Genomic DNA, 17,659 nt, shown 5'->3' on the forward strand with positions numbered 1-17,659 from the left:
TTGCGACACCGTCATGTTGAGGAGCGAGGTCGAGTGGTTTCCGCTTTTCATTGTCATATGTAAGACCAGACTCAAATACTGCATGAATCCCCATGAGCTGGACTACGAACCGATGAGACAGGTCACAGAATGCGAGAGTTATCGTCAAGTACGGTCCATCATAAACGCATATAATGGTGAAGGTTTCGATGATTTGGTTCATAAACAACGAGAACTCGCCGAGAAGAAGACAGAAAGAGAGAGGGGAATGGATAAAAATGAGCTCTTATGGTAGTGACGATTTCAACTTCTCGGCTTTGGACTATTATTCGCCTTGGGGGACACCGGTTCGGACGAGTACTCCGATTCCACCTGCAGCGGGTGTGGGTGTGAGTCTGAACGCTCTCTCACCGCTATCGTCACTGCCGACACCGCCTCTGCCCAATGTCTCGCCCGTCGGAGTAGGCACTCCTGGCTCGGGTGCGTCACAGACCAATGTCACGGTGGGGGTCGGTAGCGCCGGTTCGGGGTCGGCGCGCGCCAACGTCACGACGGGCGTGGGCACGCCCAATTCGTCGCGTCGAGGTGTAAGACGTTCACCCCTACCGACGTTCTCCACACCTTTGGCACGCGCTGTTCGAGGAGGGAAACGACCGAGACGCGTCCCACGTCAAAATACACCGACGTCCTCCAGTGATGCCGGCAGCCGCAGAAGAAGTAGCGCTAGTGGTAGCGGTGGTGGAAGAGGCAGAGGCAGGGGCAGAGGCAGAGGTAGAGGAGGTGGAGGTGGTGGAGGCGGAGGTGGAGGCGGAGGTGGAGGAAGTGGTAGTGACTCCACACCGCCTTCGTCGATTCGATCGGGTCGCGGAAGAAGGCGAGGTACCCGTGTTCTCGACCAAGCCCAGATGCAGCAAGAATTGGAGGAGATTTTGCGCCAACAACAACAAACGGCGGCGGGTCGACGAATCGCAGGCATCGCAACCACGAATACGATCACGACTACCTATAAGAACGGACAACGTCCTACGGTGACTCGCAATTCGACCAGTGTGCGAAACTGAGAACATCAACATGTTGAGAAGCGAAGTCAAGTGGTTCCCCTACTTCCTGCATCTATGTCGATGCTCTCGCTCTTACTGGGATGCGACCAGCATGGATCACGAAGACATGAAACGTATCGCGGACGAATGCGATAGTTACAGACAAGTCCAGGATATCCTGAACCAATCCGTAGAAACCGCCTTCAAGGACGAGATCTGGGAATACGAGCAACAAGCTAAAAGGATCGAACGTCCCGACAGAAAGTCAGACTACGTTTGGCACTGGTTAGAGAAGAGTCATGAGTACTTCGGTCTGTTTATTGGATGAACCTTTTACCACCGGTGGAATTGGACTTGTTGAGACGTTTGGACGGACTGTATGCTTTCTACCGCAAGTATTGGTGGTGTCGAAGGCAGATGTTCGGTTACTACAAATTGTGTAACGCCCTTCTCAACGCACTGGCCTTACTGACTGCGGCAGCGAGCATCGTCGTGGGATCCGTGTGGAAAGATGGGTACGTGGCGGTAGGATTGACTGCTTTCGCCACCGCACTGAAAGGATGGAACGATTTCAAGAAGTATTCGCTCAAGATGGACATGACCCAATTCGCTTACACGACGTACGAAAAGACATTGACTGAACTTAGGAACTACGCTCTGGGTGGTGTGGAGGAATTGGATGGATTTTTGATCAAGATGCAAACGTTGGACGACGTGGTGACGGATTTCACACCTCCCACGTACGACCGATACCTTCGAGACTACGAAACACGATTCGTTCACGCGCCTCTATAAAAATGGACACACGATACCCTTCGTGAGTCATTCAAGGTGGAAACCCGACATGGTGAGGAGAAGGAGACGGCAAGTGGGAAGAAGGAGGGTCCAAAGGGGAAAAGGGTTTTTTGGCAATTTGAAAAAAGCATGGAAGTTGTATTCAGATGTTCAAAGAAGAATGAGGCCGCAAAGTGGAGGTGGTGTTGGTGTTGGTATGAATAATTGGCGGTATTGGATTCCCTGAAACGTTCATACGTGCCTCTATAAAAAGGACACGTGATCACCTGCCTACGTCATTCAAGTGGAAAAGTGCGTGCGTGTCAGAACACGACATGGTGAGGAGAAGGCGAAGGAGACGGCGAGTGGGAATACGTCGAGTAGGAGGAAGAAGGAGGGTCCAAAGGGGAAAGGGTCTTGGTAAACTGGTCGGCACCGTAGCCAAGACGGTGTTGAGTCTTCTCCAAGACTTGTGAATAAAAGAGCGTGACGAACCAACCGGACGTTAGACGTGAACGATGAAGCGGTTGCGACGACAACGTCGTTTCTTAACGAGCGTCCTGAAAGAAGCCAATCGAAATAAACGTCAACGGATGTGGCAATACGCCGACAGAGATCAGATCAACGCCATCAGCGAGATGGTTCTCAATTTGCTGAAAAAGAGGATCCCCATCAACGCAACGACTTATGGGAAACTGAAAAGACATAAAAAGGTTCTGCGCGAAGTGGGTAGACGCAAAAACTCTCTCAAGCGCCGAAGAGAGCATCTCCTGAGTCAGAACGGAGCAGGGTTCTGGAGCGGATTACACGGTTGTTTCAAAGCATGTTGTGTACGGTGAAAGGACGCAGCGAAGACGGTTACCCGCTGGAGGGGATCGACGTCATACCCAATTTCCCGCCGAGAGAAGACGAGTCCAATACCATTCCTAAACTCGTGCAGTTGTTGCAAGATGCCAATCGTCGCGAAGCCCGATGGAAAGACTCGTACGATTACTTGAACAAGAGGTACCACGACCTGTATCAAGAGTACATGGCTTTAAAGTTCGGTGACTTCTGCCAAACCTGTCAAACGAAACGAGATACCACACCGCCCGGTGGGTGCATCGAGTTGTGCAGGGAGTGCGGTAAAGGCAAGCAAACCGTTCAAAGTCTTAAACTCGAGTTGGAAAAGAAAGACGAATCCATACGGTACTGGCAAGACTGTTACGAGACGGCCTTGAGAGAATTGTCCGAGTTTCCTGACACGACCCTGAGTCAGCAGAAGGCATGAACGAAGTCATGATGGTACCCGTTCAAGAATTCAATCGTTTGCAAGATTATTACAAGGGTAAGATCACCCAGAGCGCCTTGTTGAACAAAGCGGGACGTTTGGCCGCCGAAGAAGATCTCATCCTGAGAGACAAACGTATCCCCGCCAGCATGGCCGTCAAGATGACCAAACCCATGGCAAACGAAGAAGTCAAACTAGTGAAACGTATACGGACGGGCATACGCGGCACTCCCACGTACCAAGGAACGACAGAACCCGAAGGCATGGCCGACGCACCTGTCGAACGTCTGTTGAAACAGATCATCAAGGGAGTCAACCAACCCCCCGCAGCACGAGCCCCCGTGATCATCAAGCAAGAACCCGCCACACCTTCCACGTCAGGTTTCAAAAAGGAGTTCAAATATACCAAACCATCCACAAGCAAGAAGCCACCCGTTCCACCCAAACCAACTGCCAAATCAACCCCAGGTAAACTCATGACCGAAGCGCAAAAAGAGTTCTTAAGATCCATCGGTGTCGCCGAGAAATACATAGACGACGACGGTGGTTACAGTCCCAAAGGCAAAGCCAAGGGCAAGACGTACAAGAAGGCCAAGAAGACAGAAGCGGAAAAGTTACAAGAAGGATGGGAAGATTTCGAACCTTTGAGAAAGGGACTGAAATACGACTCTGCCTGAGACAAGAAAACGTTTGAAATTGTAAACTTTATTGTTGTTGATGTTGTAAACATTAAATTACACACTTTGTTGTTTTTTCAAAAAAGAGTCTCTTTGTTTTTCTTCTTCAACTCTCGCACGTCATGCCATTGTGGTACAGAGTATTCGAGGCATTCGACGTCACAAACAAACGTTCGAACCTTATTTGGTCCCCGAACGTCGACGAAGATATGAACAGCAACCGAAACCTAATTCTGGAGGTGAATTCGAACACTAAGAAAGGGGTGTTGAAATAAAACATGCGATACACCTCCATGCGTATATGATCGTACGAAATGACATTGAGGGGAAAGAACACGGTGCCGTGAATGTACATGGGACTTCGAAACTCCGAGGATCGCACAAAGTCCTCCATCTCGCGATAGTACTGGAACCACACCGTGACAGGAATGGGATAAGGCAAATGATTCCAGGAACGCGTCAAGGAATTGTGCGTGTCGAAGGGTTTTCCATGGTCTCTCATATAGGTAAGGGCGTCATGAATCATTCTGCGATGAGTGTCCACTGCGAATGAAAAAACAGTGTCAGGTCCATAGTCCGTCCTCATGGTAAAGCGAGGGACCCCCAGGAAAAGGCAGTAGACACAGTTGTCGAATCTCAATATCCCTTTGTCCTTCCGCGCGTCTAAAGAAGAGTCTGAACCTTTGAATTCGGATCAAGTTATAGGTATAATAAGGGGTATTGTAAATGAACAGACGGTACAAAATGGCTCTGACCTCTCGGGTCGGTTCCACGGGGAGATGCACACTACCGTGAATGTACAGGTCTCGATCCCGATACAGAGTCACGAAATTTCTGAGAAAGGTATAATAACGTAGCCAAACGCCAGAGTCCAAGTCATACGGTAAATCATTCCACAAGTACGACCCCTCGCAATGGCAGTGGTTAGGTCTACCCTCACTACGATATCGCGCAATCTCTTGATCCATTCTAACTAAACGATCATTCGCACCTGCCGTTAACTGGTGCTCCTCATGATCATCTTCCTCGAGTTCCTCGTCGGTTTCCAACACGACCTCAGGCTGAATATCGTCGATCACGCGTCGGCAGTTGCCGCAGTTCATAACCCGTCTCTCCATCTCCTGGTAGCAACGTCGATGCATCCACACACCGCAGCAAGGAGTACGCTGGCACGATGCCAGAGAATCGACGTGAATATCTCTCTGACAAATAAAACACACTTGTTGAATCGGTGTTTCTTCGGGTAGATGACCCTGAAGGCGACGACTACGTCTCGGTGGTTCATCGTCATCGTGTGATCGTGCACGACGCCGACGACGTACGCGTCTCGGTGATCCTTCGGGGGACGGACTTCGAGGTCGGCGGCTGCGGCGCCCAGATTCAGTCTCCATCACCAAAAACCGAAAAAATGTCGAATGCGCACCTCGCTTTATGTCAATCATGCACCAATCAAACGAAAAGGCCGACATCACGTGTACAGGGTAGACACGGGGATAGGGGGTATCCCCCACTCACGGTCGGAGACTGGGACCAGGTCGAGTGCAACCTGGGATCCAGTTTTACCGTAAGTATAAAAAGATCGGCTCGAACCGTTCACGGCACTCTGAGTTTTTGACTTGTATCGAGCGCTTAAAATCATGGCACAGGAGCTGACCGACGAGGAGATGAACCAACACATGGATCAACATGAAGCAGTGAGTATAACGTGCACCCTATGTAAGAAAGTCATCCTTAGAACCGAAACCTGCGCTCTTACTAAGTGCTGTCGTCACTACGTGCATTACGATTGCTTCGTCAGGGCACTCGATGATCAGTTGGTGAACAAGGGGGTGAACAACGAGAAGTTGCACTGTCAGATCTGTCACACACCGTGTATGCTAAGTACGTTCGTGGCTTCACTGGACAACTGACCCATGGAACTGAGACTCGTCGTCGCCTCCTTTACCCTAGAGTTCTACCTCCGTTTGGACTTGAGATTTTGTTTCGTTGTGTTTTGTGGTTACAAATTCGCACGACATCTTTGTCACGCTTTGTTCATCACCTTCTTTTCATAGAGTTACTGGGATTGTCTTCCCCCTGAGATGCAGGCCTACATCCTCCACCTCAGAGAATCCCAGTCTCTCATCGAGAGGCGCGAACGTGAAATCAGACGAGAGCTTTGTAACGAGATACGAACCTTCGCCCAGGTCAAAGCAGAATGGGGACTAGGTGCAATCAAAGTAGTTCTAGAGACATGTCTGTTAGATTATTGTCCCAAAGGAAGAATTCCAGGAATGAAAAACAAGCACATGGTCGTGCATGGACGCTACACGGACGAACACAACTTTAAGCGAACCATATTTTTAGGGTACGGGTTAGATCATGCTTATCTCAGAATACCGGACGTTAAGAGATTGATGTCTTCGCCCCCCACAGAATAGCAATGACTGGGATCGATTACCTCGTGAACTACAGGACTACATCATGCGCCTAGCCAGGAATCAAATCCTACTCGAGCGCAGAAGAAACAAAAAGTTACGACGTCTTCTCAAGGAAATAATAGAATACGGCAAACTGAAAGCACAATGGGGCATAGGACACATTAAGATTGTGACAGTTCGATGTAATTCGTCATGTTGTATAAAAAAGAAGAAAAGAGACAGATTCACACATTCGAAAATAATTGGCTGTTACATTGACATTGACGACAAACCGAAAGAAACGTATTTGGCTCCCACCATAAAAGAGGCCAAGAAACGCGCCCCCATAGAAAAGACTTTCCTCTACCCTGATCGCTCCACCAAGTACGCTCATAATAGGTGGTTAAGAAAGCGTTCCTGCTCTCCTACAGAGTCACTGGGATAGGCTACCAGAAGAACTAAAGTGTCACATACTTTGCCTGGCAACCTGGCAACACATATTCGACCGCAGGAACAATGAACTATTGAACAAACTTCACGAAGAAATTGTACATTACGATATGTTGAAAATACGATGGGGGTACGGTCACATAGAATTAAGAACCAAAAAATGCGATTTCGACGCTTGTAATGAGATGTACGGGCGATTCAAGCCTGATCACATGACTATCCACGGTCATTATGTAGACATTCATAACAGCGAAAAGAAAGTCTTTTTAGGATATAATTTCAAAGACGCACTCCGTGATGTAAATGACAAAAGAGCGTATGCGTTCTCAGATGATTAAAAAGCGATGTTCGTAACATTTGTCTCATTCATGTCTTCACAGAACAGACGGACCCACGACGAAGCCTTCCCCTTCGACGACGACGATGACTGGATCTTCGATCCGGCTCTCGACCGAGTGATGATCCAAACCGGAGGTGGTAGTACAAGACCCCTCCTAGAATTTGAATTAAGACCCGTAGGCGCTCGACGTAACTGGAGAAATGTCCTCAACAAAGAACGGTTCGAAGCCACGCTCAGACAACACAGAGACGTGACTCCCAGGGACAATCTAGGCCAAGAATTGACTCAGGCCCTTCAACGATCCATGGAGCAACAAATCGCTCAGGATCCTACCCTGACACCCAACTCCACGGTCCATTTCACCATGCAGTCCAGTGCCTTCGCGCACGCCTTTCAATCCACCACCTTCACCGTGCGAGAATTCGAAGAAGGGAGTGAAAGACTAGACACTTATCTCCAGTCTCTCGCGGTCAAACTCAACTCCAACGAAGAATTCACCCCCGACGACACATTCACCAAGGAAACCACCTTCATACGCACCCCAGGTCCAGGGCGCGGGAACGGAAAACGATACAAGCCGAGTTGCGCGGCCGTACGGGGAATCGTCAAACGGTCGCGCGTGACCATCAAAAACAAAGACAATCTCTGCTGCGCTCGCGCCATCGTCACCATGAAAGCCCTGGTAGACGCGAACGGAAATTCGCGTGACCCCGATTACCACAACCTCAAACAGGGGTTACCCGTACAAGAGCGATTGGCCAAAGAACTCCACCGTCTAGCCCACGTCTCCGAAGGACCTTGCGGCATTCCAGAACTGCAGCAGTTTCAGGCCGCGTTACCTGGGTACCAACTCAAAGTCCTTTCCATCGATCCACCCCACATGCTCATCTACGCGGGACCCGAACCCTCGGACAAGATCATTCGCCTCATCAAAGAAGACAGTCACTATGACGGATGCAATTCGTTTAAGGGATTCCTCAACAAATCCTACTTCTGCGACGAATGCAATCGAGGCTACGATCACGAAGACTTTAAAAGTCATCCCTGCGACGGTAAATGGTGTCCCGCCTGCAAACGAAAGGACTGCCCCGATTTCATCGAAGCCAAACGACCCCTAGCACGAGGCAAGTTTCCTGCACCCACCTCGATCTGCCGATTATGCCACAGAAAATTCTTCGGAGACCAATGCTACAACTACCACTTGCAACGCCGGAGTCTCAACATCCCATCCATCTGCGATACCTACAAAAAGTGCCCAGACTGTTGCCACGTCTACGAACCTAAACACAGGACTGGACGAGGAGGTGACCGTCGTACCCCCGATCACAAGTGCGGATGGGGCGAATGTCACATCTGCGAAAAGAAAGTCTTTCTGCAGACGCACCGATGTGACATCCAACGCATCCCCGAAGACGAAGACGAGCCCAAAAAGAAACGCGTGCCGCACGACGAAGTCAAAGGTCGACCCTTCGAAGAACCCGAACCCGATGATCCAGACACGCGCGTCTGGGTAGCCAGAGATCCGCCCCTTCAAGTATACTGCGACTACGAAGCCATCACCGACGCCGAAGGGAATCAGACACCCATTCTACTCTGCCTAGAAGACGATGAAGAGGATCAATTCTGCTCCTTCTACGGTCGCAACTGCACCTCCGACATGTTCGACCACCTCGAATCCCTCGCCGTCGACGTGGACGGAGACGATCGGAACGTCATCGTCCTCTTTCACAATCTCAAAGGCTACGACGGGATGTTCATCCTACAACACTGTTACGCCACGCATCGAGAAGTCACAGACCAAATCACCGTAGGCACCAAGATACTGTCCCTGAGATCTGACAGACTGACTTTCAAAGATTCCCTATGCTTTCTCCCGTTCCCGCTGGCCAACTTTCCAGCCACCTTCGGAATCCACGAACTCTGCAAGGGATTCTTCCCTCACAAATTCAACACCCTAGAAAACCAAGAGTACGAAGGACCCATGCCGCCGCGAGACATGTACGATCCCGACGGCATGTCCGCCAAAAAGAAAGCCGAATTCGAACAGTGGTACCAAGAGAAAGTCAACGATAACTACCATTTCGTACTAAGACAAGAAATGGAAGCTTACTGCGAATCGGATGTCAAACTCCTCAAAGCGGGCTGCCAAAAGTTCCGGCAAGAATTCAAACAAAAAGCCGACTTTGACCCCATGGAGAAATGCGTCACCATCGCCTCCGCCTGCAACCGATTCTGGCGCAAGAAACTCGTACCACCCAACACCATCGCCTCCAGACCACCTCGAGGATGGCACGGCGCACGATCCAATCAGTCCGTCAAGGCGATCGTATACGCACCGTGCGAAACGGAGGTGAAATCCGTCTAGCCAATCAATTCGTGGACGGATACTATCCAGACACTCGAACCGTCTACGAATTCCACGGATGTCTATGGCACGGATGTCCTCGCTGTTTCCCCCGAAAACGAGACCGATATCCCATCTGTCACACCGATCGCACCCTACAGGAAGTCTACGAGTCCACGCTCAAGAAACACGACCTTCTCAGTCGCCAAGGCTACCAGCTCTGCGTCAAGTGGGAATGCGACTGGGACCTGGAAGTCAAAACCGACTCAATTCTCCGAAAGTTCCTAGACACGTTCGAAATCGTCGAACCGCTCGAGCCCAGAGAAGCCTTCTTCGGAGGCCGTACGAACGCTGTCAAACTGCATCACGTGACCGACATGGCCCAAGGAGAAAAAACCAAGTACGTCGACGTGACGTCGCTCTACCCCTGGGCCAACAAGGAAGGCGAATACCCTGTAGGACACCCGCAAGTCATCGTCAACCCCCAAGATCAAGACATCCATCACTACTTCGGAATGGCCAAAGTGGACATACTGCCGCCTCACGAACTTTACCATCCCGTTCTACCTTTCAGGCACGGAGGTAAACTCACCTTCCCACTCTGCCGCTCGTGCGTGGAACACGAAATGACCAAACCCCTCCTAGAGAAATCGCATCGATGCCCTCACACGCCCGAGCAACGCACGCTACGAGGGACCTGGTGCACACCAGAAATCCAGAAAGCCGTTGCCACGGGATACACGCTCAACAAAATACACGAAGTCCACCATTTCCCGCCAGAACAACGCCGTAAAGGCCTCTTCGCCAATTACGTGAACACCTGGCTAAAAATCAAACAGGAATCCGCTGGCTACCCCAACTGGTGTAACACCCCCGAAGACAAGGCACGGTACGTGCAACAATACCAACAGAAAGAAGGCATCGCTCTAGATCCAACCATGATCCAGAAAAATCCAGGACGCAAAGCCACCGCCAAACTCATGCTCAACTCCTTCTGGGGCAAGTTCGGTGAAAACCTACACAAACCCACCATCCAAGTCGTCTACAACGCAACGCAACTCTTTGACCTCGTTTCCAATCCCTTCAATGACATACGACAAGTCAGAATCGCCAACGACGAAGCCCTAGAAGTCGTCCACACCGAACTCAAAAACAATCAACCCCATAACGGACGAGTCAACATCTTCGTCGCCGCTTTCACCACCTGCTGGGCGCGTCTCAAATTATACAGCTACCTAGAACAGTTAAAACAACAAGTTCTCTACTTTGACACTGACTCCGTCGTCTACTCACACAAACCAGGCCAAGCCGATGTTCCGTTAGGAGATTACCTGGGAGAGATGACCAACGAACTCGACGACGGCGATTTCATCACCGATTTCACCGCCGCTGGACCCAAAAATTACGGATACAGAACCCACCAAGGCAAAGTCTGCTGTAAAGTCAGAGACTTCTCACTCAATGTACGAGGATCCAGGCAACTCAATTATGACGTCATGCGACAAAATCTACTCGACGAACTTACACAACCTATCGAGGATGAACGACGCAATATCCACGTCGTCAACCCCAACTTCTTCTGGAGAAACCCAGCCACCAAACATCTCAGAGTCATCACACGGACTAAACGCTACGGACTCGTCTTCGACAAACGCGTCGTAGACACGAACACTTTCATGTCGTTTCCATACGGATACTCACCATTGTAATTTTTACTTCCTGTAATCAATAAAAATCAATTTTTAAATTCACTTCCGGTCTATCTCCTTATTTGGGCGTGCAAGCGCTGTGACGTCACGGGCGCCATGTTTTACCTACCCAGGCGCCATCTTGGATCTTGAACATTTAAGAGAATGTATGGGAAACTCTTGGTCACGTGGTATCATCCCTGCCTCCTGATTGGCTACTGCCCCTACCAGCGTATATCACTACTGGTTTCCATTGTTTACAGCTAAAGAAATTTGTTTCTGAAGCGATCCGTGACCTACAGTTAAAATAAAATAGTTAAGTCAGCTGTTAGCATCTTTAAGAGTGGTTTTCAGGTGAGTGTCGTGAAGAAATTGGTTTTGCATTGCAACGCTGCACAATTGGATTAAAAAAAACTCGCTCCACTTTTTCAAATTAAGAACGTAAATAACAGAAATGTTTTGAAACGCCACTGAGGTCACTGAGAAACGAAAACGTCTCTCAATATCTAGCCTTTGCATGTAATTATCTTTTTTACGTAGTTTTTTAAAATGAAATACATGCGAAATAAATTTTCTTTTTCTTTTGTATTTCTTTCGTATAGTTCGCTCTTCTTGTTTTTAACATGAGAGAATAATATTCACATCTTCTAGCAACCATGTAATTTTCTTTTTATTAGACAAACTGACTGTTTGCACAAACAACCGTGAAAAAGCGGAAAATGACGTCATTAATGTCCTCACAAGCAAGGATATGGAAAATACGCCACTTGGATCTCGAATGTACTTTGAATTTTGCGAGTGGTTCATTTCCAGTAAAACACTCGTGTTTATATCATAAATCGTAATTATAGCTAAACTGAATAACGAAGACGTCTTCTCATTCCATATATACTACTGTAGTTTTATTTCTTTTCAAAGCTCATCCTGATAAACTTCCTCAAAGGTAATCGATCCACATTGAATAAGCTATTAGCAATAATCACCTTGCGCCATTACGTAAGCCTATTATAAGCAGGCGCTCGAGTAACAATAGCAAACGAGTTTGAGTTCACGCTCGTGTACTAGTCGAACGTATTGGGTGCACGAGAGGTCCACAAAAATTATTGTTAGTTCCGTTATCAGCATGAAAATTTCCCATTGGCTTAAAGCGACCAAAGGAAATAATTCGAGAGTTCAATATGTCAGACTAGTCGCGTAGGCAGCATAATTTGTAAAGAAAAAACCGTTTTGTTCAAAACTCTTTCATACCCAGTTGCGTGCAATTTCGGTCGATTAAATAGAATTTTAGCGCAAGGGTGTCGGGGCGACAAAAATACTTGCCGAGGATTTTACGCACAAAGAGAATTTAAAAGAGTTATCCTGCTAAGGCAAATGTTGTTGTCGCTGAAAAAAGAAAACAAACATATAAAGTATTCCGAGATGCCCCGATTACGCTGCTCTCAGCACTAAACTTACTTTTCACCGAGGCAACTTTAACTGTTATTTGATGAAAAAGGAGCTTTCTGGAAAACTGTAAAAATCTTCTTACAGAACTCGACAAAGTGTTATTACAATTTACGACAGCTCGGATTATTAGGAGACATTATTATATGGCTTTGGCTTGTGGCCGATATAACGCGCGCTCTGATTGGCTAAGAGCGAGATCTGAGCGGTCATTATGCAGCCGTAATGCCCACGGGCCGATTACGGATTATGCAAATTGGAAAGAGCCCGGCTCTGAAAATTCAAGCGCATTGAAGCGATGAAAGCCGATTAAAATCAGTACGAGAATGTAAGTAGCTAAAAGTTTAGAGATATTTCTTTAATAAAATTTATAGAGATGACTTACCAGCCGGTAACCTTGGCGGGCACTAGTGAAAAACAATCAAAGTTTGCCGAGTCTTAAGTAGAGCTGAAATCGCTAAGTGATAAACACCATCGTCAGATCTGTCATGCATCCTGAGCAGAACACCACGAAGAAACTTATAAGTTATCATCTTAGTCACAACAATTTACCGAAATATTGAACTCCGTCACAGTTCTCATGAAATAGATTCCCTCGCTTTAACACACGCAAGTGCAAATCAGCTTCCAGGATCATCAGTAAACAATCGGGCGGTTTCTATCGGTAGCAGTGTTTCTGATAACTGCAGGAAGTTTTAGACGTTTACAAGGCTTGAAAAGTTCATCGATAAATCCCAGAATGAAGAAGGCGAAGATATGTTGTCGAAGCCGAATGCGAAGATCGAGTTATTCTGAGCAGTGCGTTCTGAAGTATTAGTATTTTCTTTCCCCGAAAGACCGTTTGTTTCGACTACCGTATTGACCTCGCTATCGCTCGGTCAATACAGCAAGGCCTCAGTTTGAGATTTTCCCGCAACGACCTCACGCTCGGTTATTAAGTAGTTATTAATACAACATGTAACGTAATATTGCAATTTGCGATAGGTGCGTTAGAAAAAAAAAAAACCAACAACAACAACAACAACAACAAAACAAAACAAAAAAAACTGCAACTAACAATGTGTAAGAAAACTTTCGGCAGACATTTGTTTTTGGCCCATTACTACTAGGTGAAGGTAATGTCTGCATACTAGCCGAGTGGCCCATCAAGCCGGAGCTTATCTCTGCTTCTGTAACATGAAGCCACTATAGGAGTATTTCTACTCTTGTCTTGTCCACGAACACAACACAATGCCTCAGGCCAGGACTCGGACCCGAACCGCTCGATACGGAGACGAGCGCACTAACCATGAGGCCATCGCACCTCCCTGGCCCATTATTAGGCAGACGACAAATTAACCTGACGATGGCAGAGAGGGGCGGGGGGGGGGGGGGGTGGGAGGCGGTGTCAAGATTACGTCTCACGGAAAATAAATGGGGCCTTCACAATTCACGGGAAGTAAAATCGGCATTTCACGTTTTACGAAAAAAAAAGGGCATTTTTGCATAACTCCCGAGGACTCAGCCTTGTTATTTAGATTTCTTTATCATTCGCCCCCTTCTTATTCTGCGCGCAGCAAAAAGAAATTCGAGCAAGAACACGACGGGGGATGATTGTCCTGTCACGGCGTCGCAATATTGTTAATTACGGTCGGAAATAATAGAAGACACAACCAGAATCACAGTTCACGACGAATTAAATACTTTTTTCTCATTTCACGGAGAATTATTTTGAAAAATTACGGTTCACGGCTTCTAATGAAATCACGATTCACAAGAAGAAGACATTTCACAGGAAAAAAATTAGGCCATTCGCGAATCACGAAAATACCCTTCACCACTCTCTAACCTGTGGTCTGTTTCCACCGTCACCAACAACAACAAAAAAATAGACAAACTGACTGTTTTCTGAATATCTTCTTTAATTAAGTTACTCAATCGATATTTTAATAACGCTATGAATCTTACAACAAATTCGTCTTTAATTTCTAGCGATATTACCAAGTTTTGTTCTTTAACGTTCTCTACAGTAGTAAGCCTAGTCGCTCTTTTCGTCGGTCACTACTTAAATCACATGAAGCTATTTTAATTTCATGACCGTGAAGCGCGGACTCAATCTGGGCACACCGACTAAAGAAACGCGGCGGGAACATGCATATGACCAGTGTAGTATGGTATTGTGTCACAGTGAAAGTAAAGCAATACCGAATGTCATCTCAAGTCTCCTCGATACAGAATACGGAAGAAGCACTAACTCGTCCCCTGGCACCTCTTGTGTCGTGGAGGGCGATAGTCGAGAAACATGCAGTCCGAGTGATATTCCGCGGGATCGTTCAATAGCCCATTGCAAAAACGTGAGAGGACTGGGAAAGAGTATGGTTGTTTTTCGTTTGTTTGAAAAACTAAGATATTCAAATGAAAGATCAACTAAATTTGAGAGTCTTAAGCAAGAATAGAGGTATTTAGAGGAAGAAAAGGGCAAAATGATAGCTCCTCAAGTATCACCTAAAACAGAGAGTTTGTATCGATTGGGTAGACAGGCCACAAAATTTTAAGGGTTCACATGGAGTTTTGCAACTTTGGCAAGGTTCCCATTTGGACAATTTTCCGCTGAAGGCTCTGAAACATGACTGGGTAGCTTTTCATTTAGTAAACTTTCTATTTCAGTTGAACTGTTTAGATTTCTAATCAATATAAGAAACTTGTCTCAGTCCTCTCACGTTTTTGCAATGGGCCTATGGAAGCTTCAAGTCAGTAAGTAACATTAGCGTTGTAGCCTGCAATTCTCTTAATCAGTTTTTCTATGTTGTTCCAGATGTTAAGCTCTTCCTATATTTTAACTTGTGAATCATCACTCCGAAGAAAATACGCAAAAATACGCAAAAATACGCAAAAATATGATGCCCTGTAGACTAATGATTAAGAGTCCCTGTCCATAAAAATGGAAAATAACTCGGCAAGGGTCGAAAATTCGATTTCGCTCATATTTTCATGGTAGATAGGCTAGGGCATGACAAAAACTACTGGATAGTTTTTTTGGCAAAATATCCTTTTATTTCAAAGAAATATGCAAATTACCAACTTCCGTTAAAATCGTCATTTGACGCACCATTTTACTAAGCAAGTTTGAGAGCCTCGCAATGTTGAAATGTGTACTGGGTTGGTTTTAGGGAATGTTGCGTTGTCTTTTTGGGTGCAAAATAATTAAATTTCGAAGACATGTATTTCATTCACTTAAAAGTACTTCGTGTATATAATTAATTTTCACCATGTGCGAAACCTTCAAATGGATTAAGCTTCTGGTGGTTGAATCGCAGAAGGATAATCTACAGATTCCTGTAAAAATTTCTTTGGGCAAATGATTGTGAGCGACGCGAGAGCTTTTCAAAGTACGTCAAAAAATGCAAATATTTGACCATTCCCTCGTCAAATTTCAATTTACGGGTTAGACGTATATTTTAGCATGCGCCACATGATCTTGACCAATGTTAAGTTGAAATAGACACAGAGCTGATAATTTCGAAATGTTCTAACCTCATTTGCTGTAAAAGGCAGGTCCAAAGCCGATTTGACGTGTTTCTCTAACCATTCGTCGCATATAAAGCGGAAGTTTGCTTTTGTTTACATAACGTCCGATGTACATCGCCAACTCTCAACTTATTTAATGGTCGAATACCATGAATCTGTGACCCTCTTTCGACACATATGATCACCACTGCATCTAAGTCAAAAACGGCTACGTCATTTGTAGATAGTTGCTTGCTTTGCACTACACCAAAATATTACGTTTGATTACCATGGTTTGATGGCTTGAATCCTTGCTTCCAGCGGTTCCTTGTTCGTCACGCAATGCTGTCATCCCATTTTAGGGGGTAGGGGTAGGACAATTTCTATCCTAATACATAAGGTTCCGTAAGGTTGGGAACCACTGGGAGCACACAATCGTGTTGAGTAGGAAGAGGTTAAATTAAGAAATGAGAAGAATGAATAGTTTAGCATTGCCCGTGTTGTTATCTTGTACTCGACCACCACTACCTACATGCCCTGCGTAATACTGTAACGCTAAACTTATACCTAGGTCTTTTCGCGCTGTGCAATTATTTTTGGTTTACATGTAACACAGTGGGCTACCCCCGGGGAAATGGGTGGTGACAGCTTAATGGGGCTAGCCGCTTAAATAGAGGTTGGTGTACCTTGAATATTTAATTTTTCACTATCGGATTATAAATTTCTTGGTGAACATGGAGTCAATTCAATACAATCATGATAGACGTGTATTTGAATTATCACTCGTCATGCACCTTCAATTTTAGACTCTTATCTGCCATCGCCCTTTCCAAAACAAAGTTTTTAAATTTTGGGTGGCCGCTTAATAGGGGTAAAGACAATACTGAAACCCTTATCGGAACGACCAAATGGTGGCCGCGGAGGTAACCGGTCAATAGGTTTTTTTATTTACAATATTTTACTGACAATAATTTTGGACTGTATTGACAACAGTCCTCTATTTTCTGTTACAAACATACCAATGCCTCGCCACTAGGCAAACAAAATACGCCAAATAAAATGGCATGGCCAGGGCTATTTACTCACGTAATTAGTAATTAAATTTAGTCTGTTTTTCTCGCGAATTAGACACGTTGTGATTTCCTATTTTTATTTCAGCTAGTTCTTGCTTCATTGATCTATAATTTGTTTTATGGCGATTTTTTTTAAATTCTAGTGAGTACAGGCACTAGCTTTATCAGCTGTTGTCTGAAACATCAAAACGTACAACAAACGTGATTTGGACCGAGGCCACGTGCACTATAAAATACGATTATATAAATATACACATATTATTATATATATGAACAAACAGATGAACAATGATTAAATGGTTTCATTTATCCTGAGAGTGCTCTATACGAAATAGATCAAAATGTGCAGCATATGCCGTGACAGCACGGCGTGACGAACAAATAACGGGTGTAAGATTGTGCTGCGCCGACACGCTTATCAGCAATGGTCAGCAATCGATCAAACGTATTATTTTGGCGCAGTGCAAAGCAAGCAATTATCTACAAATGACTCAGCCGTTTTTGACTTAGATGCAGTGATGTTCATATGCGCAGAAAGATGGTCACAGATTCATGGTATTCGACCAATAATAGCTTGACAGTTGGCGATGTCCATCGGACGTTAACCTTGTGTAAACAAAAGCAAACTTCTGCTTTATGTGCGACGAATGGTGAGAGAAACACGTCAAATCGGCTTTGGACCTGCCTTTTGCAACA

At 46.1% G+C, this 17,659-nt stretch overlaps 2 protein-coding genes across 2 annotated transcripts; one reads left to right on the forward strand and one right to left on the reverse strand.

Annotated features, from left to right (window-relative positions):
• Positions 1 to 4,303: 4,303 nt before the first annotated feature.
• LOC149104636 (uncharacterized) lies at positions 4,304 to 5,209 on the reverse strand. The gene has a single exon (XM_089270927.1). It carries the CDS (start codon positions 5,207 to 5,209, stop codon positions 4,304 to 4,306), a length of 906 nt encoding a protein of 301 aa, XP_089127053.1.
• A 1,724-nt stretch (positions 5,210 to 6,933) lies between these two features.
• On the forward strand, positions 6,934 to 9,294 carry LOC149104637 (uncharacterized). The gene has a single exon (XM_089272246.1). The coding sequence runs from the start codon at positions 6,934 to 6,936 to the stop codon at positions 9,292 to 9,294; it is 2,361 nt and encodes a 786-aa protein (XP_089128372.1).
• Positions 9,295 to 17,659: the final 8,365 nt, after the last annotated feature.

Source organism: Orbicella faveolata, unplaced genomic scaffold, assembly GCF_042242905.1.
Source record: "Orbicella faveolata isolate gen_17 unplaced genomic scaffold, um_ofav_v1 contig_34, whole genome shotgun sequence".
Taxonomy (NCBI): domain Eukaryota; kingdom Metazoa; phylum Cnidaria; class Anthozoa; order Scleractinia; family Merulinidae; genus Orbicella; species Orbicella faveolata.